We start from the raw sequence: 26,214 nt of genomic DNA, 5'->3' as shown, positions 1-26,214 counted from the left end.
TAACGGCACAGCGCCGCGTTACCTACCGCCTGTGTTCCGTGCGCGGAACCCTAACTGCTGGGTTGTGTTCAGCCCGTGGCTGGTGCGAACGTGGTTTCGTTCCTGCCAGAGTTAATACGGCGATTCCTTCGTAGAGATCAGCCCAGGTTCGCCGGGACCTGCGGCAGTGAGTAGCGCACCACAGAGCGAGTCTGCTGCTCGGTCTGCAGCGACTTCGTTGTAATTACTGCTGAGCATCCGTTTAGTTCTTTGATCCCGACAGATTCCTAATATAACAACTCCCTTTCTTTTAATCGTTGTGGGATGCTGTCATTAAGATGAAGACTTTATCAGGTGATCGCTGTGCAGTGTGCGCTGTTCCAACTATAACTCTCTTATCTCATTTTCCTGTAGGTGGATTGGAATTCTTGCTCTTTATGCGGTTCACAAGGGGCGGTTTAACTGTCCCGGGGGAGGATTACTGCACAGCTACTTGCTTGTCCTCCTCGTTCTCCTGGCTGCTATAATATGTGCGTTATCTGCTCTTGTGTACATCAGTATGCAAGGTAAATAGTTAATAGTTTATATTAATCTAGTAGAATTGTAACATATATGCTTTTTTAATCTGGAGTTGACATTAAAAGTGAAGTAAAATTCAAGTGCTTTAGTGGTAGTCGAACATGAGAAGCTGTCAGTATTAATTTATTTGCTTTAATAGTGTTGCCTCTGTTAGTCAGGAATCTAACGTAAGTGGACACAACAGGTTAATGCAGCTAATGGTGATATGTTCACTGTCATCGGAGCACCTTGAAACCTTTCTCTGCATTCACCGTTAATATGTGACCTCAGATGCAACACTTCAGCCTCTCCAACAGGAATTCAGGGGAAATTATCCAAAATAATTTTCTCATCTGAAGTGTCATGTTAGCTTTTCCTTGCAAAGGCAGATACTGTTGTGACTTGTTAACATTCAGTAGCTGTGGTGGGTTGCTTGGGGAAAAACACACATGGGAAAGGGATCTGTGTAAATGTCATAGTAAAACTAACTCAGTAAGTACTGTTAAATAGAACAGGACTTACAGCTTGAAGTGAATGGCTAAACATTGACTTCAAGTAAGTGAAGAGTAAGGACCGCAATACAACTTCTAGTTATTTGTAGAAATGGTTCATTTTGAACTAAAAAATGCTAAGGCAGCTTTTTTTCCTGGTGAGGCACCTCATTATCAAAGTAATACAAGATTAATTCGAAGTATGTGTGTGGTCTCTGCAGACGAGACCCCACAATTTCTAATATATTGGTTCTCACAACACACTGTAAATAAAAGTGTTTGAATTATTTAAGTGGAAAGAAACATGAAGGAAACCATGACAGAGTAGAGATGTGGATGATAATCCTGGCCTTGAATCTTGACCACTGGTTTTCCTACAGTTTCCAGAGGAGGAAATATGTTACTTATATTTATATCAAAGTTGAGGAGGCTGGAGATATAACTGTAAATAGCAGTGAGAAAAGAGCCTTGATTGGTATACAGCTACAGCTACAAGGCCATTAGAACTAAGACATGGAAGAATTCTGAGGCTGAATTTCCAAGAAAATTAATGGTGAGATGTCTTGGCCTCGTTTAAATGTGGGGGTTTGGGAGCAGTGGTTCTTGCATGACCCCTTGCACTGTACTGATGTGGGCATTAGTGATGAAAGTGGTGCATCTGACTGGAGAACTCATACACTGGGTTGTGGTGCTGGGAAAGGAAAGAAGTTGTTTTCAGGAACCACAGTTCCATCTGATTGTGTCCCTGTAAGCAACTGTGCTGCTCTGGTACAGGCAACAATCCGGGAATGGGATAAGTGACCACTGGATCAAGGGATTTTTAAACAGCTTTGTCACTGGATGTGAACCACAGCTTTACAATTGGTAAATAGTTTCCAGAGTCGCTTTTGTTCTGCTGTGGTTTAAGCCTTTACAAATTTTCCTGCCTACACATGAGCACACACACCCACCACCTCATTACCCTGTGATTAGCAAACTGGTTTAAGGAGCTGAGCCGGCCAGAAATTACTCCTTTTTTTTATTGCCTGAGAGTGCTGAAATGAAGAGGTTATTATTAAGCTGCCAATACAGAAAATAATCTAAGAAGTATTTGTGCTGGTAGTGGTCCTACTTTTGTTCTGCTAAATACTAATGTGAATTAATTTATTATTTAGTGACTTGGCAAACTTATATTGTGGCCCAGCAAACTAGTATCTAAAAATGAAATACTCAGCCAACTGAAAGCTAAATAGAATAATAATAAAAGCAGTCACCAGAAGTCAAAAGGAACTTTACATGAGCCAGTGCTCCAGTGTGCCACTTTGCCTTGTGCTGGGCACTGCACTGCTGCCTTGTGTTCACTGCAGAACTGCCTCTGCCTAGAGAGTAAGTTTTGGGCATTAGTAGAGGAGATTCCGAGAATCACAGAGATAAACCCATTGTTGTTTTTCTTTTCTCAGCTTCAGTAATAACTTTCCATTGACTATGAAAATTTCTTACTTTCTGGAAAGCTCAGATATCCAGGTAGCATTTTGTGTACTTAACATGTGGTCATAAACAGTTTTTGTTTTAAATTCTCCCTGTGATTTCAGGAACAATTTCTAATCCAGGCCCAAGAAAATCACTTCCCAAGCTACTTTATACTCGCCTACTTCTCTATTTTCCTGAATTCATCTGGGCTGTTGTAGGAGCTGTATGGGTATCAGACAGCAGTGTGCACTGTGAGAAGACTGTGATAAATGCCGTCATGGGGACAGTTATTGCAAGGTAAAGGTTCCTTCCCCCAGATCCAAGCATATGTAAAGTGGAAAATACTGCTGACATGGGTTTTGTACATGTTTATTGAAGGCTTTCCCAGCAGTGGGAGACTTTGATATCGTATAAATTATTGTGGATTCTCATAGAAGGGTTTTCACTGTAAAAGGATAAGAATTTGTAAATCTAGACAGCTAGAATGAGTTGGTACTTTTTCCTAAACAAGCTTTAGCTGCTTGCCCTGAATGAGCATGTGCTAGAGTAAAGGAAAGGAGGTGAAGATCAGAAAGGCTAAGAGGGATAGGTGGGAATGCAGAAAACTGGATAAATGTGAAGAGGGTAGTAACTAGATAACTGGTAGTGAAAAATGGAGCCTTCACACCCCTGGCTTGCTATTTCGCAAGCACAGGGCTGTGGTTTGAGTTTGGTGCCCTCTGTGAAATGTGCCTTGTTCATGTGCCTGGTGAATTGAAAGCCTGGTAACAAGACATGCACCCTTAAGACAGTAGCAGATGATGTTTATACAGTATTTCATACCCAACTTAGTTTTCTTTCTGTCAAGATCTGTAGTTGTGTTTTCTTGTCAGTATCTAGTTTCACAGCCTTTTTATCCCACTTCCTTCTGTTTTGCAGCTGGGTTATCATCATCTTTACCATCATTGGAGTTGTAATCGTCTTTGATCCGCTTGGGGGGAAAAAGACATTTTACCTCACCAATAGTGTCAGTCGGAACCTGGAGAGCAGTCAGTCAGGACAGTTGCTGTATAACGTGAAGAACACTGCCACCAGGGTCTGGGAAAAAAGAATCAGGTTACTGTGCTGCTGCATTGTGCAAGATGATGACCATCGAGTGGCTTTTACAAGTATCGCAGAGCTCTTCCGCACCTACTTTTCAGTAAGATGGAAAGCTTTATTTATGTTCTCTTTTGACTAACTGAATTTGCAGACCTTGCAACACACATGTACCTTTGGTCAGCCAGAGGTCCCTGTGCCTTCAGATGAGTTTTGAATATGTCAGTTTCAAAACTAAAGGTGATTCTCATACAATGTATGCAACACTGATTTTTCCCTCCATTTAACAAAGGTTTCTCTCCCTTCACAAGCATGAAGGGCTGTGGGAAAGCAGTATTCTATCTAGTCAGGAGAACAAGGGTGAGTTTCCTTTCCTCGATTTGTGAAGATTCAGGCATTTTTCCTACTGATGATGAGTGAGAAGTCATACCCATAGCAAAGAATCTGACTTCCTTCTGACTGTTGAAAGAATGAGCCCCACAGTATGTTAAGGCAATCTTCCCGTTCTGAGCCACTTCTGAGCACATGCCAGACTAGAGCATGCACACGCAGGAAGCTGCTTTTTGGCAACAGCATCTGCCAAATTGGAGTCTGCCTCGTGTTGATTGAGCTCAAATTTGTGTCACTTACTTCTTGGGCAGTCATAGTTCAGTGTTGACTTTGAAATCTGTCCATGATTTCAAGACTAGTAGTTCTTCATTATTAGGCAGTACTTGGGCATGCAGATTATAGCAACAGGCCACTCAGTGACTTACAGGGTAAAGGGCGTGAGTACTGTGGCAAGATGACTGACCCAGATGGTTCAGTATAAACCCTTCAGCCTTCTCCCATGTAAAATGCCTCTCGGTTGTTCTCAGTGTAGAGAACTTTTCACACAGCATGTCAAAAGTGATCAGTTCTACACAGTGTTCTACAGGTGGTGTAGAACAGTGATCAGTAATGTCTGGATGATTGTTTGCTACATGGCAAAGCGTGTCCTTAGCTGAAAAAACACCTTTTATTTGGTATTTTGTTAAGTGATGAAAATTATGAGTAGAATTGTCATCAGTCCTACTGAAGAAAATATTCAGTATGTATAGAAGGCGTGGGAGGTTGGATGCTGCTGTCTTCAGTGCACATTCCCTCTGAGTGAAATGTATTTATTTATAAACAGAAGAAATACAATTCCATGTGCATTTTCTTATGAGGTGGTTTTGCCATGTTGAGATGTGGGATTGTTTTAAGCACTTTTTCATTTCTTTGTACAGGACACTGATCTGGTGCCAAGTGACATAGCAGCTGGTTTGACTCTGCTCCATCAAGAGCAAGATAAAATGGAAAGTTGCCCAAAAGAGCCTGAAGAAGTCTTGTGTCATTCTCCATCATCTCTTGTGGTAAGATAGGGTTGTTGCAGCCTCTGGTTTAATGTACTGTAGGAGATGGTGCCAGGTCAAATTGAAACGCTGTTCTTTGTGCAAGGGTTTTTTGGTTTTGTTTCTTTAACAAAATTAAACACTACCATAAAAATTCACAACAATTAAAATTATTAATAAATGTAGTGAAAACATCTTGATGAGTTTGCAGTCAAAACATTTGTCCACTTTTGCATAACTAATTAAGTGCAAAAAGGGAACCATTTAGGACATTTGATCATTGTTGAAGAGCCAGGAGAGAAAGGGAACAGAGAGAAAATTTAATATTTAGTACTAGTCACACAGAACTGAAAAGCTAGTCTTTTAGTATTGTGGTCTGTTTAAATTATGCCTGCTGCAAATAAGCAGACAAGGTAAGAAACAAAAGTAGCATCTTTAAAATGCTTGCAGATTTACAGTTTGCTAATTGATTTTTGCTAGTTTTCTATGGTGAAATGCCTTTGTAAATTATTTTGCCCTCTTTGGTCTGTGTTTCATAGAAGTATGTAATTTTACTTCAACCAGTGCATTACTGTCAAACTCCTTTTGTATCCAGCCAATATAATGGGGTCATGCTGCAGAAGTCTTTGCCAAAGTTGGCCTTTTGACATCCTTAAGTAACATATTTGGAGTGAATGTTGTTTTCGGTATTGAGCTTATCAGTGCGTAAGTATTGGAAGAAGCAGATTTAATGAGAGCTTTTCAAGATTCCTGAGCTGTGTAGCCATGCAAACAAACACAGACTTTTTCCTGGAATATGAGTGGCTATTTTTAGTTCCTCTCAGACCTCGAGGTTTTCCTTTTGGATAGTTGTATTCCATCGTGCCTTCATTTCCATTAGTCTGTATTCAGGTTTTATTCTGGGGCTGCCTAACTCACCTTCCTTCCTCTTTGTCCTTCCTTTTCTTTCCCTGTGTCCTTTCAGACAGATGATCTGGATATTGAGTTGGAGAACGCTGCTCACTATATGCTGTTTGCTGCAGCTGCTTATGGTTGGCCCTACTACGTCTACACCAACCCATTTACTGCACTCTGTAAGCTCAATGGTGACTGGTAGGTTTGATCAAGAGCTTAAAACCACGTAGCTTCCTTTTATGTAATTAGCATTAGCAGAAATAACATAGTTTCAATAGCAGTATTTTTGTTGCATTAGATTATCTCTCTCTTGGGAGTACATGAGCTTGACTGGTAGACTTATCTTTCACAAATTCAGTAGAAACAAAATTTCAGTGTCTTTTCAGCTTGGTTTTTTTTCTTAAGGAAAGATTGTGATTGAGATAAGTCAGTGAAATGACAAAGGGAGAATTGGAATTAAACCAAGCATGTTCTAAAATGTGGCTTTTCAGAGCTGCCTTTTGGGCACATATGTGTATGTATAGGAATAAGAGTGTATCAACAATTTTCCCTGTCTTAAAGATATTAGCAAAAGTTGCCTGTCCCTCCAGCCTCCATTTTATTCCCTTTGCCCCCTTTATGCAAAAAAATGTTCATAGTTATATTGAAGTATGTGTAATGCTGTGCAGGATTACTGTATATTTGAGTGACCATTGACATTTGTGACTGTAACCATGATTCTCTTAATTAGTAACATGAAATACAACATACAGAAATATAAATGACTTGGGGAACAAATTGCCACATAACACGATGGATACAACATGAGATAAGCCTGATGGCAGAACTTGTTTTGAATTTCCTTTTTGTTTGTCTGTATTTTCTCTCATTGGCCTGTAGTCTTAAGGGTTCTTGTCTTATTGCATTGTTTGCTCTACTGATAGTCTTATAGCAATGATGTGTTTGCCAGTCCTTGAACTGAAAATGTGTGGCATGCTGCTCAGGCAAAACCAGGCTTGTGGGCAGAGGTAACATCTTGTATCAGACTACTGGTATTATTGCAAAACCAAACCAAAAAGAGCTTTTGATTCCTGGCAGAAATCCTTCTGCAGAAGTAACTAAGTTTGATTCCTTGAAAGGAAGCCTAAAAAATTGGAGCATGAAAGTTTCTTTCTTCTGTGTGTTTGTTAGTTGCAGAAATAGACCAACAGATTCTGATATAACTGGCAGTGATCGTCATAACTTTCACTTTGGATCCATCCTAAGAATAACAGGACTGCAGTACAGAGACTTCATTCATATCAGTTTTCATAACAAGGTAAACAGTCTGGACAGGCATTCAGCAAAAACACTTAGCGATTAATTCAGGGAAAGCAACGGGTGAAGTTTCTAGTTTGCCTTCAGCATTTATAAGGTGCAAGAATCAAAGCCAAATGAAAACAGGCCCTGAAACTTTTGGTTTGGACATTGGGCTTGTTTGTTTTTCTAATCTAAAGGAACAGCCACAAATTTGTTGACATAAATCTGCCTCAGTATTGCAAAAAAGGCACCTAGGGTAAGTTGATAAGAAAGTAATTCAGCTTCTTTCCATAACATAATAGAGAACTCAATAAGAGAGCTTTCAGAAGGTGAGAACAAATGCTTACTCTTAACAAAAACTTGGTGTCATTACTGATTACATTTTTCCCCTCCAGATCTATGAGATCCCATTTTTTGTTGCTTTGGATCACAAAAAAGAAGCTATTGTGGTTGCAGTGAGAGGAACCTTGTCCTTTGAGGTATCATCCATCTGATAGAAATAATTAGCTTTACAGAAGTGGGTGAACTCCCAGTAAACCAGAGGAAATTGTTGTACACTGGCACATTTAAGAATAACTCACTCACAGGTGTGAGTTTTCCAGGCTTAAGTTGTAAGCCCTCTTGTCCTTGGATGGGTAATATTCCTGTGCCACTGAAAGTGAGTCTGAAGGGTGGGTGGTGGTAATTCCTCTGTGAGCAGAGGTGCATTTGTAATGCTTGTGTTTGCAGCTTGGAAATAGTTGCTGAAATCAGGACTGTGATGGCTGTATTTGCTTGGGTGGTGGTTTATGGTGGGTTGTGTTCTGTTGCTTACACACTTGGAAGTCAGGCTGTTGATGTCTGTGTGACAGTGTCAACTAGCAGAGCATGAGCCATGAAGCCCTGCAGAGAGGTCTGACAAAAGCTGTCTTGTTCACAGGACATTCTCACTGATCTGTCAGCAGATTGTGAAGACTTGACACTGGAGGATGTTCTAGAGAACGGCTTTGTGCATAAGGTGTGTGCAGTCAGTGGCTATGGATAGATTATCTCAGCAGTAAGGAATCTATAAACACATGGGATCCTTTAGTTAAACACATCTCGCATCTTGTGAGATGGATTGCAGATTTATTTCAGTGACTTAGTTGCATCACATACTGCCTCTGGAACTGCAAGGCAGAGTTTGTAATCCTCTTGGCAGGCTTCATGTCCGTATTAAATATTCTAAAAACTTTTTAGCCATTACATGTAAGATCATTTGGTTGTAACTAGACCTCTGTCAGGAGCATGAGAAAACGAAGATCAGCTTTGCCAAAGGGAAGTTGCTCTGTGATGGTGTTGTATTTAAAGTATATGTGTCTCACACTTCAGATTAGATGTACCCTTCTAACTTTGAATGCTGTCTTGTAGGGAATAACTCAAGCTGCAAACTACATCTATCAGAAGCTAATAAATGATGGAATTTTAAACCAGGCTTTCACAATTGCTCCAGTAAGTTACCTTCTAAATAATTTGGTTTGCCAGAAAAAAACACACAGCTTTTTCTCTGTCTATGCTTCAGTCTTCTCTCTCTGTCTATAGGAATATAAACTTGTGATAGTTGGTCACAGTTTGGGTGGTGGAACAGCTTCTATACTGGCGATCATTTTCCCAACATTAAGGTGTTATGCCTTTTCTCCCCCAGGAGGACTGTTAAGGTAAGAGACTTCTGTAACTTAGTTGTGTGCCGAAGATGTAAATATTTTCCAGGTAGTTGGCATACATTAGATAATAACTCTCTGTGTTAAGAGTTTGTTTATGCATTCTCCACTAGAATTGGATTTGCTCCATCTTGAGTTATAGTTGAGTTCTTGGGGGAATATTACCGAATTAAATGTATCTAGTGAATTTTGTATACTATCAGGTAGTATAATTAGAGTTAAAATTAAAAGTTTTGGAAATAAAATGCTCACCTGACCCATCTATCTTGGTCTGTTTGACATCTACACATACCATTATAATCAGCACTGAAGTTACTCTATCATCTGTAGCGGGTAGATCTCGAAGTGTACTGAAGAACTGGCTGCAAATGCTGCTGTCGTTGCCTCATAGTTGTGTTTCTATTAAATTATAATGATCATCATAACACTGAAGTGTGTATATTTCTTCATTGTATCTAAAATGTGTCTCCTTTTTTTGTTAAAGCAAATCACTTGCAGATTACACGAAGCACTTCATTGTTTCAGTGATTGTTGGAAAGGACCTTGTGGCAAGGTGAGATGGAAATACTTTTAAATTGCTCTTTCAGGCATGTGTTAGATTGCAGAGAATGGCAGGCTTGGCTTTACCTTGTTCTATGTGTGTTTGAACAGGTTAAGTATGCCCAACATGGAGGATTTAAAGAGGAGAATAGTGAGAATTGTGGCAAACTGCAACAGACCCAAGGTAATTAAATGCAGTTCTGGTTTAAGTCGGGGGAATTGCTACCTCAGTTCAGCCCCAGCTTTAATGAAGGGACAGTTGGTGTGTGTATTTTTGATCTTAACAATGAGAGTTACAGTTGTGTTTTGGAACAAAAGTGTGTGTTTCTTAATTCAGTGATGTTTGTTTTATTCTCCTATCCTATAAAGCTGTCTTGTTGGAAATTAAGATTCAATAAGACCCGGGAGATACCTGTGCACAACTTCCAAGGCCCAAAATTACCTGTTTGCTAGTTTTGCTGATAAGGAAACTTGAAAATGGGGAGAAACTAACAAACAAACCAGCTAAAATAAATAGTGAAAAAATAAGTAAGATTACTTACTTTAGTAACTATTTAGTATCAGTAAGTAATCAAATTAGTGGGTTTACCTAAATTTTACCTTCAGAATTCATTTGGAAAGCAAATATTTCTCTGTCACAGTGCTAATTGCTTACCTCTTCTTTTCACTGTTAGTGAAAAACAGTGTCTTGAAGGTGCTGGATCATTGTGGTGTGAGGCCGGGGATAGTGGAGGTAGAGAGGAGTGGCTTAAAGATTCAGAACTGCCACTTCTGAACATCTAAGCTAAATCTGCTGCACTCACAAGATGTCCAGGTAATCCCAGGATGAGGAGTAATGTAAAGGACCTGGGTGATGTTATAAATACAGAATAAGATAATGGACAGTTAGAAGTTTCAGGTACAAGAAAACCTACATCTGCAGAGCTGAATCCACCCTGAGTAATTGAACTGGTGAAGAATGTCATGGTTTTGGTCGTGTTACTAGTGCATTAGGTTAGGTAGTGGGTGAAATAATAGATAATACTGTGGGAAAAACTCAGTAAGGAGGTTTTACCAAACAGGAAGTTAGGGGAGCATGTGCATACAGTCATTTTTAATCTTCTGATTGTAGTTTCAGGTGATGCGCGTGCAAGCACACAACTATGAGTAAGTTAGTTGAAGAGATGCCAAACCTCAATTTGACTATTTCTTTCTGAATTCAGTACCAGATCTTGCTGCGGGGGTGTTGGTACGAAGTATTTGGAGGAGATCCGGATAACTTCCCAACGGAGCTGGATGGTAGAAACCAAGATGCCCTCACCCAGCCACTTCTGGCTGAGGAGAGCTTAATGGTTCATCGCTCACCGTCATACAACACCCTCGAGGATGAATCACACCTCAATTCACCACCTCAGTATCCTCGTCTGTATCTCCCTGGCAAGATTATCCATATTGTAGAAGAATCCAGCTCTAGGACGTAAGTAGAGTAACAAATACCACTGTCCTGTTTGCCTAAAATCTACTTAAAGCTGCTTCTCTCTTTCAACGTACATGTTTCCAGCTCTGTGTCTCATCTGCATCTCCAGTACCCATCTTTGGTTTTCAGGCATTAGCCAGCCTTTCAGTTTTCATTCTGTGCCTCCTTGCTGCTTTCGGTTTCACTTCAAGCCCTGGAAACTGTTGCTCTTTGTCCCCGTGTACCTTTTTGCCCTTTTATTGCATGTGCTCATGTGATGATTTTAAACAGACTGTTCAGCTCAGCTTTGGCATGCTGCAGCTCCTGCCGGAGACTGCAGATCTTGCCGTCTTATGTTCTGCTAGTAGTAAAGTGATCACAAAATATCTTGTTATTGAGTAGTCACTGAAATACTGGTGATGAGGAGACAAAATACTGCCCATAATACTGGCCTAGCCAGACAGGAGAGGTCTAGCCCCACAGTAACCAGTGTGCCCATGCAGCCTTTGCTTTCCTGTCCTTGCCTGCTTTTTTGCAGATGCAGGAAGGTAGGACAAAGACAGCAGGAAAGCTGAAACTGCTGGGAGGGTGAGGATTGTGGTGGTATTGGGGCACTGGTATGTTTAGCAGGGTTTTTTTGAGTTTTATTGCTGCTAAGATTTTTAGACAAAGCAATCTGAACCAGCCCACAAGCTAGACTGCACTTGATATCCTCTCCTCTTTCACTCTGAAACAGAAATAAGAGCATCTGTAACTTGCACAAAACCATCCTACCAAAGGGAAAAAAGAGAAAAGGGCTGGAGAAGAAATCTGCTTTTTTCCTCCCATTCAGTAGATTAGTATTTTGTTTAAATTTCACATCTTTAATGTTGAACGATTTTACCACTGGTTTTACGAGTTAGCTAGCTTAACATCTGTGACGTGGCAGGTTTCCTTGATGGCTCTTCTGATGCTCTTCTGATTTACTTCTAGTTCATTCCTTACCCTTTATTTACTGCACAGCGCAGCAGTTGGTCATGGTTTTTTCCTCAATTGGACTAGCACACAAGAGCCCCTATTATGTACTGTTCTGTAAAATAAAACCCTAAATACATCGTATGTGCAGTATTAAATCTAGTGTCCAGTCTCCTACTGGTATGTCTGTGACTTACTCCCTGCATTTGACATTGATTATGTGGCTGTGTAGTGCTTAACCCCTCACCCCCTTTGCTCAGGCTGTAGCCTGTGTTTGGGTGGGATGATTTGCTCAGTTCTTTCCCTGTTAAGGCACTGTGTAATTTGGTGGTGTTCTGCCTTCAGGACAAGTAATGGCAGCATTTCCAGCTGTGTGCTGAAGGGCTGAACTGTGGCTCTTTGGGAAAAGGTTCTGGTTCCTCCCTGAGCAAGGGCAGAAGCCTTGAGTTTGCCAGTTCTAGGCTTGGCACTGGGCACCAGATCCAACAGTCTGAGCTTTGTTATGTTATGGTGTGCTTTGTTTTAGGTGGTGCTCTTCAGATACTAAATACACGGCAAGATGGTCAAATGAAACAGTCTTCAGCAGCATTTTAATAAGTCCCAAGATGATAACAGACCACATGCCAGACGTTGTGCTCAAAGCGCTGAACAGTTTGTCTCAGGATCACAGATCATGTATTTCTTGTCAGACACGAGAATGTAACACCAATGTGGTGTAGCCATAGCTCACCGAGGTGAGGGGGTTTTCGCTGCAGGTTTCAGGTATTCAGGGACCATTCCACTTCATACCTGTGTGGATTTCAGAACTTTTTTCTCACATTGCATAAAATAAACAAGGGTCTTCATGCCCTTGGCTCTGCAGTGACCTTGTGTGGCAAGAGGCTGGTTAAAGCAGTCTGCACTCGCGCTGAAGGCTGAGCTTTTACAAACCATGATGGTGTGACACGTCCCAGCTGAGCCTGTGGATGCTGGAGCATGAGAGCCGAGGCACCAGCTGAGTGCTCGACCAAAGTGAGCGCGTGTGTGAGCGCCAGACCCAAAAAATGGTAAAAAATCCAGTTCTGCTTCACAGTCACATCCTGCCACTGCCCATGACCGGCCTGCGCGGAGCCTGGAGGTGCTGCATGGAGGGAGCGCAGTGACAGCAGCCCCTTGGGCATGAGCGGCTGCCCCAGCGCAGCGGCTGGGGGGGTAAGTGTGCAGGTGTGGGGCAGGTCAGGGAGCAGAGGTTGTGGTGTGAAGGGCAGCCCCACCGGGTGGTTCTCATTGATTGCACTATTTTTCTTACTGATTGTGGTAGCACCTGGGGGCAGGGGGTGTCGTGGTTAAATGCTGCTTGGACATACGTGTGCAATATTCTTTTATCTGTTGTTTATAGTTGTTGAGCCACGTAACTACTTTTACTGATTTTAAACCCCTACTAGAACTACTTAATCAGAAGACTAAATAAACCCAATCCTTTATTCATCTTTGCTAGCGGCATCTTAGCTAGTCAGTAGCTCTGACTACCAAGAGCACCGATCCAATTCTGCCAAAAATATATAACCAGTTACACTAATTTTAAGTGGATTCCTTGTTTCTAGTGTGCAACTATTTTAACTTCTTTTAAGGCTCAGTAGTTCTTATTTAAAAGAAAAAAAAATTTAAAAGTAATATGATGTGTTTGAGAAAACTGTGTGGCTGTTCTTGCAGTGATACTTGATATGGAGACTAAATAAAAATGCACTCTAAAAACTTGTCTTATTACATTCAGGTATGCTGGTGTGAGATGAAAGTTACTAGTTTAGAGCTGTCCAGAGAGCTAGAGGCTGTGCAGCAAGGTAAGGCACCACCACTAGCAAAGACCAAGCACATACTTCCTCCTCGAGCAGGGGTGCCACTTTCAGGGTACTGCAGAGTCACCCTCCAACTCCCCTGGAGTGAGCAGGAGCGCAGCACGCTCCTGCCCTGACAAGCAACAGCACAGCTGTAACTTTAAAAGGCTAAAATCTGAGGCATTTAAACACAAACAGAGCCATCATTTACCAGTTGGTAAAAAGTCAGTCAGTTTTAGAGGAAAAGCACTTTTCTTTGCACACAACACAGTGAAATGGGTGTGTTTTTTTCCCCAGGGTGGCAGCAGCTTTAAAATGCTTCATAAGCATCATAAGGAGCCACTAAGAACGCCAGTGATAATGCACGGCCTCCAAAGAAATGGTGCCAAGTGCTGTATTTAATGCTGGTTCTTCACATCAGGGTACCCCTCACACCACCAGTGGGGAGCATTGCACTGGGCTGCTGGTGGCAGCAGAGGAACAACCCTGAAACAGAGTGGTGCAAGAATGAGAACACTTGCTGAGAAACACAAACATTACCACACATGTGATTCAAGGATTTATTAAGTCATACATGCAAAACATACTGCTAATTGCATTAGCAAAAGATCAATGTAAAAACTTCACAATTTTGCAACTTTTACTTGTAAATTTTGCTTTAGTGGTTGAAAGGGTGTAGTTCAACATCGTATTCCTGCCCGCTTAGAATGTACAGAACATGAGCACTAGTTTACAGAACCTCACAGACCCAGGTTACCATTACTCAGCCTATGCTGCACATGTACATGTAGTGACATAAAGAACACTTGTCTGCATTAGTAACGTTACAGTGGTGGGGAGAGCTTGCAAAGAGGGATAGGTGAGAAAATTTGTAGTTTATAGAGGTTTAAAATACAAAAAATTACTAAAATGTGTAAAGCTGCTTCACATGATTTTTACACCTAGTTAATAGAGTAAAAGCTCCTCAGAAAGCATATAACTTACTGGGTCAGAAATAACAGGAAAATAAGAAGGATATGCTTCAACATTCTACTCTACAAAGAAAAAAAAAGCAAATGTCTATCATCAGAAGGGTTTTAAAATACAAGTTTATATTGCTCAGTAAGAAGAGATTCTACAAGAAAAGCATTTACTACACAACAGTTGTGGGAATGACTGGTTCAGAGTTGTACCTAAACAAATGCCCTACTTGAAATTCAACGGAATTTACCTGTGAACACCAACCTCTCTTCCACTGCTGCACCTCTGGGACAGCAGGCCCCGGTTTTAACCTGCACTAAGAGTCAGTTCAGTTTCAGCTACCCTGGCAGTGTAGTGTAAGTCAGCTGTACGGCATCGAAATACTGTCTGGCACTATCATTTGATCCAACCCACTATTTCCTTTATCCATCACAACACAAAGCTGTCAAAAGGACTAGATACACTTCAGTACGAATAGTTATTTATTTATTCTTTAGATCACAGCAGCAAGAACTAGATTGCAACCAAGCCCTTACCCACGATAAAGCATTTTACACTGTGACTCACGGGTGTCAGTCATTGCCAGCAATTTGGGTCTGGTCTACAACGCTGCGCAATGACTGTGGGTTGAGATACCACTCAGTAATAAACCACATTTGAGTGCAGTGTTTCGCTAATGACCCGGTACTGCTACTTACTGTGAAAAACTAGAAAGTGTTTTTGCATTTCCTACCAGAAATTAGAGTCATCTTCAGAAGAATCTTTAAAAAACAGTTTAGTGCTTAGTGTTCGTAGCACAACAACGCAACTTAGTTCAGCAGATAGTTTGGCAACACTTAATTGAGCAAGAATAGGATTTTAAAAATAAGGCTTTACATGTGTTTGTCTTTTCAGGAGTTTGCTTTTAGAAGGTAACTGTCATTCTTGAAACAAAAGGAAACTGTGAAATTGTTGATTGGTTCAAGAATTTATGGAAAAGAACTAATTTATAACAGAAAAACTTGGCATTGAGTGTGAATGCTCCATTGTTCCGAGCAAAGCACAGGGTTTGGAGTGGGGTGGGGGAGGGTAACGTTTACAGCAGCAGACATTTTCTCTTCCTCTTCTTTACAGGAGGGGGGCACAGAACTGCTCGGATGGCTTCATCAAACACTGTCTTGAGGCCTCGCTGCGTAAGTGCTGAGCATTCGAGGTATTTCACTGCACCTGTGGAAGCAGAAAGGCTGTTACAAAGCAGCTTTTCCCCAGTCACAGCAGCACTGCTGCAAGGTAACTACAACAGAAGCCAGGCACTTATTTTTAAGGTACATCTAACACAGACCAAGTGTAGCTCAACAATAACCCTGCTGTCATCCTACCGATCTCTTTTGCCATGGCAAGGCCCTGTGGGTAGGTGATGGGAGTCAGCTTCTTCTCCTTCAGTTTTTCAATAGTGTCCTTATCATCCCGGAGATCGAGTTTGGTGCCCACTAAAATGATGGGAGTGTTGGGACAATGGTGCCGCACCTCCGGATACCACTGCAAAGAAAAGTTTGGGTTGGGGGGGGCAGATTCCCACAAGGGCTTCCAGCCCTTCATGACACTTCCGGAGTCGAAGAGGAAAGGGAGAACGTGACACCTCATCGAGGCAGTATCAGAAAAGAGCAGACAATGCAAAACTCTTTCAATGAAGCCAACAAGTATTTCCATATGGTTTAAAAATTTACCCTACCAAGGGCTGGATTTTCTCCACGCACCAGAAGAGCCCTGATCTGCACTTCCCTTACCCACAAAGACCACCTCTCCTTTGTGAGGTTTCCCCAGTGCCATACAGCTGAGTTGTCCACAGATATGAATGACTGCAACAGCAAGAGCACACAAGTGGTATCAACCTCATTATTATATGCATTTGGATTTAAATATTTTTCTTTAAATTGCATTTAATTGGCATTTGTGATCTCAGCACCTTGTCAGCTGAATACTCTTAAACTACTGTTATCACTGTATCAGAACAATTCATAGTATTTCATGTGCCCTGAACTTCCATGACTGGTAACCTGGGCAAATGAATTTCTGCCTTTTCAGACTACAGTTCACAAGTTTTGCCTGCCAAAAATAAATCACCCCCTGTTTTCCATCCACTGCTGCCCAGCGAGCAGTATGTTGAACACTTACTTAGAAATAAAATGGTACCAGCTTATACTCACCTTAGCACGGACATTTTCAAAGGAAGCAGGACTCACAAGGGAAAAACAGATTAAGAAGACATCCTACAAAACAAGTTGATAGAAATTAGCACAGCAGAGCAACCATTGTAAAAGCTCATGAAGAGGCCAATACCAGCCACACCTGTATGACCCTGTCAGCTGCACCATGCTTGCAAAAGGCAAGGTCAACAGTACACTTGCCCATGACAGGTGGAGGCAGCTGTCTCAGTGGGAAATCCATTCACAGGCAGCTACAAGCAGACACAAAGAAGGGGAAAACCAACAGCGAATAGTGTAGTCAGGTTTACAATCGGCTACTGCAGTATCCAGCAACTACAACTCCAGTAGCATTGCACTGCAAGCTTCTTCCCCGCCCTAAATGTCTCTTCTCCTTCAATGACATTCAGAAAAAAACCAAAACTACTTCAGATCCTTGACAAACACATGAAGCAATGAGGAGTCATCAGCCTGGCTTCTAACCTGGCGATGGAAACTCTGCAGACCTCTGAGTTAAGCCTTGAAAGACAAGTAATTCATCAGCACAAGGCGTTGCAAAGTGTTAACTCTTGGCATCCATTTTTTAAGTATTAATATACTACTAATAAACTACTTTGAAGTCTTCAGTTGCAAGGGTAAATATATACTATGGAATAAGAGAATCACACAGTAACTTTTATTATTTCCATGTCCAAATCAGAAGAATCTTGTAGAACTGTCACTTCTACTGACTACTGGTATAAAAAGATCTCAGAATTTCTCTGTATCAAGATTAGGATTGAGAAGAGCATTAAAAACTTCAGAAGTGGGTGTTTTAGGGATCTTGCACATCTCACTTTTCAATTGAAGGCAAAAGAAAGATCATAAGACCTGGTAAAAACATTTTAGAGCACATTTACACCAAACCCCTTCAAAAAACAATGAACTTCATATAGACTGTTTTCTGCAAGCATTCAGAATAACCATGAAATGCGTTTTCTCTAAGATGATGAAGACTGTAATCTTGCTGAATGACCCCAAACTCAATCAGCATCTCTCAAACAAGCCCAGCTTTCCCCAACCTACCTCTGCATCCGTACTTAATCACAGTATCAACTGTGTTACAGAATCAGGCATTTCAGAATGTTAGTTGATTGTGCTGCATTTCAAGGCATTTTGTTAGGTCAGCAGCTGACATCTGCACTGCTAAGCACTTGCAACCCATTTGTTCATGCACCCCAACAAGTTTCCGTAGCAGCGTCCCAGAAGAAGAAAGAAACAACATCAAATAATGTGATACTATGGCCACTACTTCTGTTTTCCAATCTGCAGGTTTGTGATAACTGAAGTTCTGCATATTATGCAGACTCTCCTTTACTAGCTCCAGACATCAAAAAATTCAGTGTAATCATGAGGAATTACTTCAAGATTTCTTGTGTCTTGCACACTACTTAAGCAGGAGGAAAAGCTATTTATTTCCAAGAAAAGGTTTTTAGTCTTAGCAACTCATATAGAGAGATCTGGTAATGGAATTCTCAGTTGCAGCAATGCAATAGTTCCAAGAAAAGAAGTTGTTTAAAAAATAGGGGCCAATTTATCACTATCATAAGCAAGACGAGATGATAGAACTTGGAACTGAAGTTTACTTAAAGTTTTACATACGGCAAGAGGTTGATCTGTCAGACTGGAAGATAGATTCTTACCATTGGTTCCTCCAACCTAATAACAGTAGGAGATAAAGTTACTCCAAAAATGGATTTACGGGGAAATGTTCTCAGTCAGTAATTTGTGCTCACAAATACTCACAACACGGCTTTTCTTCCCAAGGGAGATGCTGCCCTGTGATTCAGCACAACCAACTGCCTGCATCCAGAACAGGCCACCAGACTTCCCCACAAACCTGTAAATGTCTGTCTTCATCATCAGAGAACACTAGTAAGAGCAAACCTCTCATGAAAAGCATCCTCCTAACTTAATTTGCTTTTAGGTTTGGTCTCAAAAGGAAGCCACCTTTTCTGTCCCAACTTCTTCCCCAATTATTTTGAAATAGTGGTAGATTATAAATACAGTCAGGAGAAGGTATTAAATTCCTGAATATTTTAAGGGGTGGGGAGAAGGAAAAAGACACAAATTAATGCCTCCACTACAGCAAAATCCTGTGAAGTTGACAGCTGCTGAACTGCCAGGAGGCTAATGGAGATGATACATACATTGGCCAAGTCCCCAGCAAAATCTGCTTTCACCTCACCCAGAACGTAGTTCAGGTGCAGATACAGGGAAATGGAGGGCCACCAAAATGTGAGGGGCGGGGTTTAAGTAGCACACTGAAGGAATAAGGAGGCTGAACACAGATCCTAAAAAAAGTCAGGTTTCATCAACTCTACTGCTCTGTTCCACACAAGGAAAACATCTGAAGGCTGCTTCATAAGGAGTTCCAAGACTTACCACCCTGTTTCATTTTCTGCTGTAAGAAACAATCTAAATAACTGAAAGTCCCTCAAACCTTTATTTAACAGTTACCCATGCTTGTACAGGAGAGATTTTTCTTCCCCAAAAGTATGCTTAGATTGACATGGAATTATTTTGCAGTGTATCAGAAAGCCACTGTTATTTTAGGAGGCTGAAGACAGGCACATGTGTTCTGCCTCTTTGTCATGAGGCAGGAACAATATTGTCCCTTACAGCTCTGCTTTCTCACACTATTTTGTGATCTTTCATCATACCTTTCTCTAAGCTGAGATGTGTTTTAGATATACTGCACATATCTACATATTAGGTAAAACCAGCTTTCCACTGTCTCTCTTCCTACAAAAGGCAGATATTTCTGGCATTTCTAACTAGAGCTGCCTACAACTGGCAAGTTCACATCTATCCTGGGTATTGTAATGGAGGGGAAAGCCTAATTGTGAGTTAGTGAGCAGTGAGTTAAGGAAAACTGTGGATTAAAACAGTTTCTTAAAAGGAAAAAAAAAAAAGCGCACCAGTTTTCCTTACGTAAGTCACATTATTCAAGAAAGCAGTATTCAGTTATTCTGTAAAGTAACTGGAACAATTCTTCATTTTACACTATGAGCATTGATATATATTTGACAGTTAGCAACAACAATAATCAATGCCAAACCCCCTGAAAATTACCATCTTTCTTATAGCACAGCTCCACCAGATAAAAATAACTGCTCTAAAGAGACTAGAAACCCAGCGTCTGCACGCATAAAACATAGCTGGGGTTGCACTGAAAAGTAAAGAGCAGACTACTTCAGCATTCTCCTTATACACAGAAGGATGCAGCATGCAGACAGGACTTAACCAGTTGCAAACATGGAAGACAGAAGCACATTTGTATTGATGTTATAGCACAAGCTACAGTAAGTAATAAAACAGCCATGGGCTTAAGTACATTTGAAAGCTCTGATGTAGCCGCTGTCAATCCCAATAATATCTTCATTCATTCTGCCTCTCACATTTAGAACATCTTCTCAGACTAAACCATATAAAGTGCTTAGCAGTGACAGTGTCAGGTTGCGGCCAAACATGTGCCTAAAAACAAAAACAAACCCTGCTTTTGGCAGGCATGCTAACCTTAAAATCAATGGACTAACTGATGGGACTATTCACCAAGGGGTTTTTGGTTTTGTTTTGGGGCTTGGGGTTTTTTTGTTTGTTTTTTTCCTGTTTTAAATCAAGCATTCTAGCTGAGTCTGAGGCTGCAACTACAGAGAAGCCAACAAGTGCACACAAATACACAAGCACGCAAATGTTAACATTTGTACAACTGTACAAAGATTGTAATATTACAGCTACAGAAGGTAGGATGAAGGAAGGTAGCTTGCAGCAAGTCACTGTGACTAAGAAATACTACTCCAGAAGTGGTAACTTTGGCCTAATGCTCAAAAAGAGAAAACCTTTAGGTTAGACAAAGCTGTACAGATTCTTTCTAATTTCACACTGTAGCTCTTACTGTTTGCGGATAGGAGAGCGGACGTAGTCTGTCATAGTCCTCTTGACCAGCTGTATCCCACAAACCCAGATTCACTGGTTTTCCATCGACCATTACATTAGCAGAGTAGTTGTCGAAACTAAAAAATAAAGAGTTAGCTGCATTAGCCTGCAGTACACAGGGCACCAAGGACTTTTTCTCTACAGATTCCTAATTGGGAACACTAGGAAAGAGAACATTTTTATTGCATCTTTCTGCTCCCCAGAAACAGTAAAGTTGTTTCTTTAAATAGTGAGCCTGGTATTGGGTAATGGAAGAAAAAGATGTGCGGAACAGAAGTCATCTTTTTCACTCGTCTTCCAAAGGAAGTGTTAATCTCAGTAACTGCAGGAAAGCAGATGATATACTCAGCAAGTACTTTCCAGTCTTCGTGGGACAGTCAGCAAGTCAATCCATCTCATTTTGTAAGAGATAGAAGATACATGCGCAACAACCAAGGAATCCTTCCTAACAACAGTGGGTAAGAAATGAAAAAGCACAACAAAACTCTTGGTAATGCTGCTAACCAAAACCCTCTCCAATGAAATACCAAAGTTAATAACCAGGGGCCAGTAGAGGCACCATTTTTATCTCATTACCACTGTGAGCACAAAGGTCTTAATGACTTGTTGAGGCTTAACTAAGCTCACTGGGAACACAAGCATATTGTAATGCAAAAATCTGAATTAATCTGACAAAAAAAAAAACCGGAAATGGGAGTAATCAAGACAACAATGCCTTGGAAGGGTAATGAAAACCATCTGTAAATCTCATTAGAATGTATTCTGTCATCTGAAAAACTCATCCATACTCACAGAGAGCAATATAGCCAGATAAACAGAGAGACATCTGAAAAGGGCAAAGAAGCTGCTCGAGTATAAAATGCCTCCCACACACAGACCCTCAAAAACAGAACTGCACTAATACTGATACTGACAAATCCTTACTTGCAAGAAAATGGGAAGCACCAAAATAAATGAGTCCCCACAATCTTGCCTGCGGAACTCTAGAGCTGTGGCTGGCTCAGCACAAGACTGGCAATAGCACAGAAGGAACAAATGGAAAAAAAATGAGTCATGTAAACCAACTGCTTCTGACTAGGATACAATGTTTTACAAGCTGCACAGCCTTGGGACTGCTTATTATGAATGATATTAAAGACAGAAATAATACATTAGTTTAAAAGAGAACAGCATCTGATAAAATGTTAGTCCCTAATACGCCAGGGCTAGAGGGCAGATGGAGGCAAAACTGACCGGACATGAAGCAGCCCTGGTATGACTGTGCTAAGCAGTAAAAGCTCAAAGGTGCTCCTGACAGCACACACCTAGATGCTCAGTTAAACATTTAAGATGAAACTGAGGAGTGTTTGCAGCCAATTCAAACAAGGAAGCTGGACTGGCAGTACGCATGGAGAATGTGACATAAATGAGTTCTTAGGATTTTGTAAGTACTTACACAGTGGGTATATATTCTCCAGGAAATGCATTGGTTGTGTAACTGATGAGTAGGCATGTTTTACCTACAGCACTGTAAAAAGAGAAAGTTCACATGTAAAACAGATTCATCTTGAATAATGAGAAATAATATTCCTTTTAGGGAAAAAGACTGATTACATCCTGTCACCTAAGGAACAACCGAGTGTCAGTAGTCACTGTTGTTCAGGAGAACAGCCAATAAAGCCTTAAGATTACCAGCAGTGAAAACACACCTCATATAAACACCCACTTTGTGAAGTGGTAAATTACCATTTTTTTTTCTAATCTTTAGACAAAAAAAACCCACCAGGATTAAGACTACCAACATCTGCCAGACACCTGAGTGAACATTCATCAAGACCACCTTACACCAAATCCCTGAAATTAAAAACAAACCCGAGAAGTATTTCCAGATACCCTTTACACAATTCCAAACCCACTATCTTTCCGAGGAAATGATATACTTTCACATAAGTCTGAAAAGCTTGAAAAGTAGAGTTCCTCAACACATCATTACTTTTGAGTACTTGAGGAACAAATATAAATTAAGAGTACTCACACTTCTTTACTATTGCAGAATGACTGCCCGCATGCACTCGTCAACTATTCAAACATTTCATAAACTGATTTATAGATACATTCCAGTATTGGAGAACTTCGAACACTGAACCTTTCCTCACTGCTCTAATTCTGAACAGCTTCAAATAGGGGCAGGGCAAGGTTCTGTGCAAGGTTTCTTTCAAAACTCTGTCAGCCAGCTCCTTCCCTCTCCACCCTCCTCCCCACATCTTATCTAGAGTCAAACATTAGATTAACACCACCAATGAGTTTTTGTTACAGTTTCAATTAAAGGAATGGAAAACTTGAAATTGGACCATATTTCTTTTTTAAAATACACTGCAAAGAGTGTTTCTGATGCTGCAGACCGGTTCCCATGCCAGCTTCTCACTTGAAGGGCATAATCCTTTAACAGCATGAGAGATTCCAGACATGCGTGTGCAGCTAGTTCCTCAAAAGCGCTAATGCCCAGCCAGGCTTGCAGCCTTCCCATCAGTCCCCTCAAACACCCATGCGAGGAAAACTGCCTTGTCTTGCAGACGGTTTATCACTAAGATTTCCTCAAAGCCAGTCAGCAGTTAACTTTGAAACCTGACTGTACTTACACATACAATCTTGCCATTAGTATTAGGTTTGACTTATCAGCCTTCTGAACTGTATCTTTTACAAGCTGAAGGAACTCATTAAGGTTTTAGTCTAGAACTACAGTTAATATAAAAAACACCAAACAAAGAGAACAAAACACCCAAACAAACCCAACCCAAGAACCAAATACTAAATGGTATTACTAAAAATATCCTATTACTTTCTTCTGCAGAAGAAAAAAAATAACTCACAGAAACAAACTTTAGTCAAGGGCTTACTGGCTCTCCAGCTGCAAAAAGCTCCAAGGCAGTCATATCTGAGTTTTACTGTGTATCTTCCACTTAAATCACCACATTCCTTCTCTTGCTTTGGAAGAATGGGGACTGCCCCTTCAAACACCAGCATGTTACTTAAAAGGATTTAACACTCAGCATTATTAGCCAGCCAGCCATAGCTACTGACTCACAACTTAAGGCAGGTTAAGTAAATTTGAGTTTTGTCACGACTGTAAGTAAATTTGAGTTTTGTCACAACTGTAAGTGTATTACTGTGTATGCTGTAGTTTAATCTGTAACAAGTCTCTCCACTGAACTCCAAGCAGTTCCATACTGCATCAGCCCAAGAAGTTATTTCATAGCAGCACCTGACATTACCTTAAATGCCCAAGCTATGAAAGAGTTGCTTCAGTGTGCAAAATTATCTACGATTTTATCCTACCTGTCCGGTTTTCAGTTTTCTTTTTATGCTCCTGAGCTGACAGCCAGCACAACATCCCATCTGCTGCAACTCTCTGATCATACCCTGCAGTTTCCATGCTACTTTTCACACCTGCTTCTACGGAAGGAAGATGCCAGCTCCTTGCACAGATTATTGTTTTGTCCTTTCAGTATGCATTCTCTTTTACCAAGCTGTAACAACAACAAAAAGGGGGCATTTAATTCTGTTCTTGGCACATACAACCTCTGAACATTTTCCTGTAGTAACAGGCTTGGGATGTTGTCACTTTAAGGGGGTCTTTACCCCAGTAAGGGGTTTACACACACACACACACTCCTTCCAGTTAAGGGGGAAGATTTCACCTCTTCACCTGTAAGCGTGACAGGTTTGTTATCACCCCAGGAAAGAGATCCCTGAACCCCATTACTCTGTCAGAGGCCTCTGCAGGCGCTCCCCAGGACACCACACATTCAGAGGGTGATTCCACCATCCTATTCAGGTTACATGGGAGCAGGTTCACCCACCAAGTTAACGTTTTCTAAGTTTTTAATCCAACTGTAAGTCAATTTAAGTCTCCAGAGACTCACAGAAAATAGATCTTAACTAAGAGTTTTTATTATATAATTTTCTGATGGCTTTAAGGTTTGAAGATTGCCAGTGACAGTGTAAAATACTTTGAGAACAAGTGTGAAAATAATTCATAAAGCCAGCTAAAAATCAATCATGAAATGAGCACAGACCAACCAATAGGTGTCCCCATGGGGGAGAAAAGACAGGTTCAGCCTGGCAATGATCCCAGCAGTGGTGATGGAGTCTTCCCTCTCATTCCCCCCCCCCTCCAATTTCACAGATTTATAGGATCTAGTTGGAATAACAACTCCCCATAACTCTCCCATCTTTTACCAACTGGTCAACTAACCTGCATAAGGATCGTATAATTAAATGCTTAACTACATGTGCTCAGGCAGGGTCTCCTGACTCAGGCAAAGGTCTTTTGACCCGTGGGTGTGATTTTTAGTATTAAAATTAGATTATAATGAGGATAGTTCACCAAAGGATACCCAATTGTGGTTTTTTCACCCATGAATAACCTATTTTGACAATTGTCAAGGTGTCAGAATGTAGCAGTCTTCAAGAATAGTCTTTCTTGATGACAGGTTTGTTAGTCTTGTTTATCTCAGTCTTCTTTTCCTCAATCCTGTTTTCCCTCAGTCTTGTTTTTCTCAGTCTGCCTACTCCAGCTATCAGTTCTCGCCATAAACCACTGCTGTTTCTCAGGTCTCCTGACCCTGTAAGAGTCCCTTGTATCTGTTCAGGCTCTTCCACAGTAACAGAAGTTTCAATTTCTTAACTAAATAGCTACGGAATTTTAACAAAATGTGATTGTGAAGTTTAAATATATGCCTATGGAGCTTTAACTAAACACCTACGGAGCTTGAGTGGCTCATCATACCTATTTTGGTGTGACACTCTCACTTCACAATCCTTGTCAGTTGCTAGATGGTTTATCAGTACATTGCCTCTTCGTGTCCCCACACCTGGGAGGAGTATAACAGAGCCTCACCATGGTGTCTTCACTCTCCTTTCAGTTTATCTTGGCATAAGCTAAGGTCACAGGGGTGCATGGGGAACTGTCGTAGGATAGGTTCAGTGCATGCTAACCACATTCCATCCCAAAAGTAGCAGCTGCATTTTACCCTAAAATTTCTTTACTATTGTAACATAATTGAGGATTTGGGGGATGATCTCCAATTTCCCCTATTACTCCACAGATGTACTTGTCCTCAAAAGTAGAAGAGGTATTTTCCCTTCAAAAACTTCTGTGGGAAAGCATCAGCTAGCAGTATGACAACACAGCTCATTTAACAGCTGTCAAAAGAAGGGATCCCATCTTTGTCCATCGTAATTGAAAAATCATGGCAGTCAGGTGAAGTTCCTGATGACTGGAAGAAGGGAAACGTAAGCCCCATTTTCAAAAAGGGGAAAGTGGAAGACCCAGGAAACTACAGACCAGTCAGTCTCACCTCTGTGCTAGGCAAAATCTTGGAGCAGATTCTCCAGGAAAGAATGTGGAAGCACATGAAAAACAATGAAGTGGCTGGTGACAGCCAACATGGTTTCACTAAGGGGAAATCCCGCCTGACCAATTTGGTGGCCACCTATGATGGGACTGCAGAACTGATGGACAGCGGCAGAGCAGTTGACATCATCTACCTGGACTTGTGCAAAGCATTTGACACTGTACTGCACGACATCCTTGTCTCCGAATTGGAGAGAC

The 26,214-nt window shown here is 41.0% G+C and overlaps 2 protein-coding genes across 2 annotated transcripts; one reads left to right on the top strand and one right to left on the bottom strand.

Annotated features, from left to right (window-relative positions):
• Positions 1-393: 393 nt before the first annotated feature.
• DAGLB (diacylglycerol lipase, beta) lies at positions 394-12,425 on the top strand (the record flags this gene model as incomplete). Its single annotated transcript, XM_010016158.1, has 14 exons — positions 394-545; positions 2,600-2,774; positions 3,396-3,657; positions 4,802-4,927; positions 5,871-5,998; positions 6,971-7,097; positions 7,474-7,557; positions 7,998-8,075; positions 8,468-8,548; positions 8,639-8,754; positions 9,242-9,310; positions 9,409-9,481; positions 10,500-10,753; positions 12,213-12,425. Coding segments are annotated over 14 exons (1,918 nt in total), but the record flags the coding sequence as incomplete, so codon positions are not given.
• Positions 12,426-14,905: 2,480 nt separating this feature from the next.
• On the bottom strand, positions 14,906-22,128 carry LOC104400851 (ras-related C3 botulinum toxin substrate 1-like; the record flags this gene model as incomplete). The annotated part of the gene is made up of 6 exons (XM_010016157.1): positions 14,906-15,666; positions 15,819-15,978; positions 16,647-16,709; positions 18,285-18,341; positions 20,581-20,698; positions 22,057-22,128. Coding segments are annotated over 6 exons (601 nt in total), but the record flags the coding sequence as incomplete, so codon positions are not given.
• Between the last annotated feature and the right edge of the window lie 4,086 nt (positions 22,129-26,214).

The sequence above is a fragment of the Nestor notabilis genome, unplaced genomic scaffold (genome assembly GCF_000696875.1).
Source record: "Nestor notabilis isolate BGI_N333 unplaced genomic scaffold, ASM69687v1 scaffold31286, whole genome shotgun sequence".
Taxonomy (NCBI): Eukaryota; Metazoa; Chordata; class Aves; order Psittaciformes; family Psittacidae; genus Nestor; species Nestor notabilis.
This window is presented reverse-complemented; position numbering and strand designations above follow the sequence as displayed.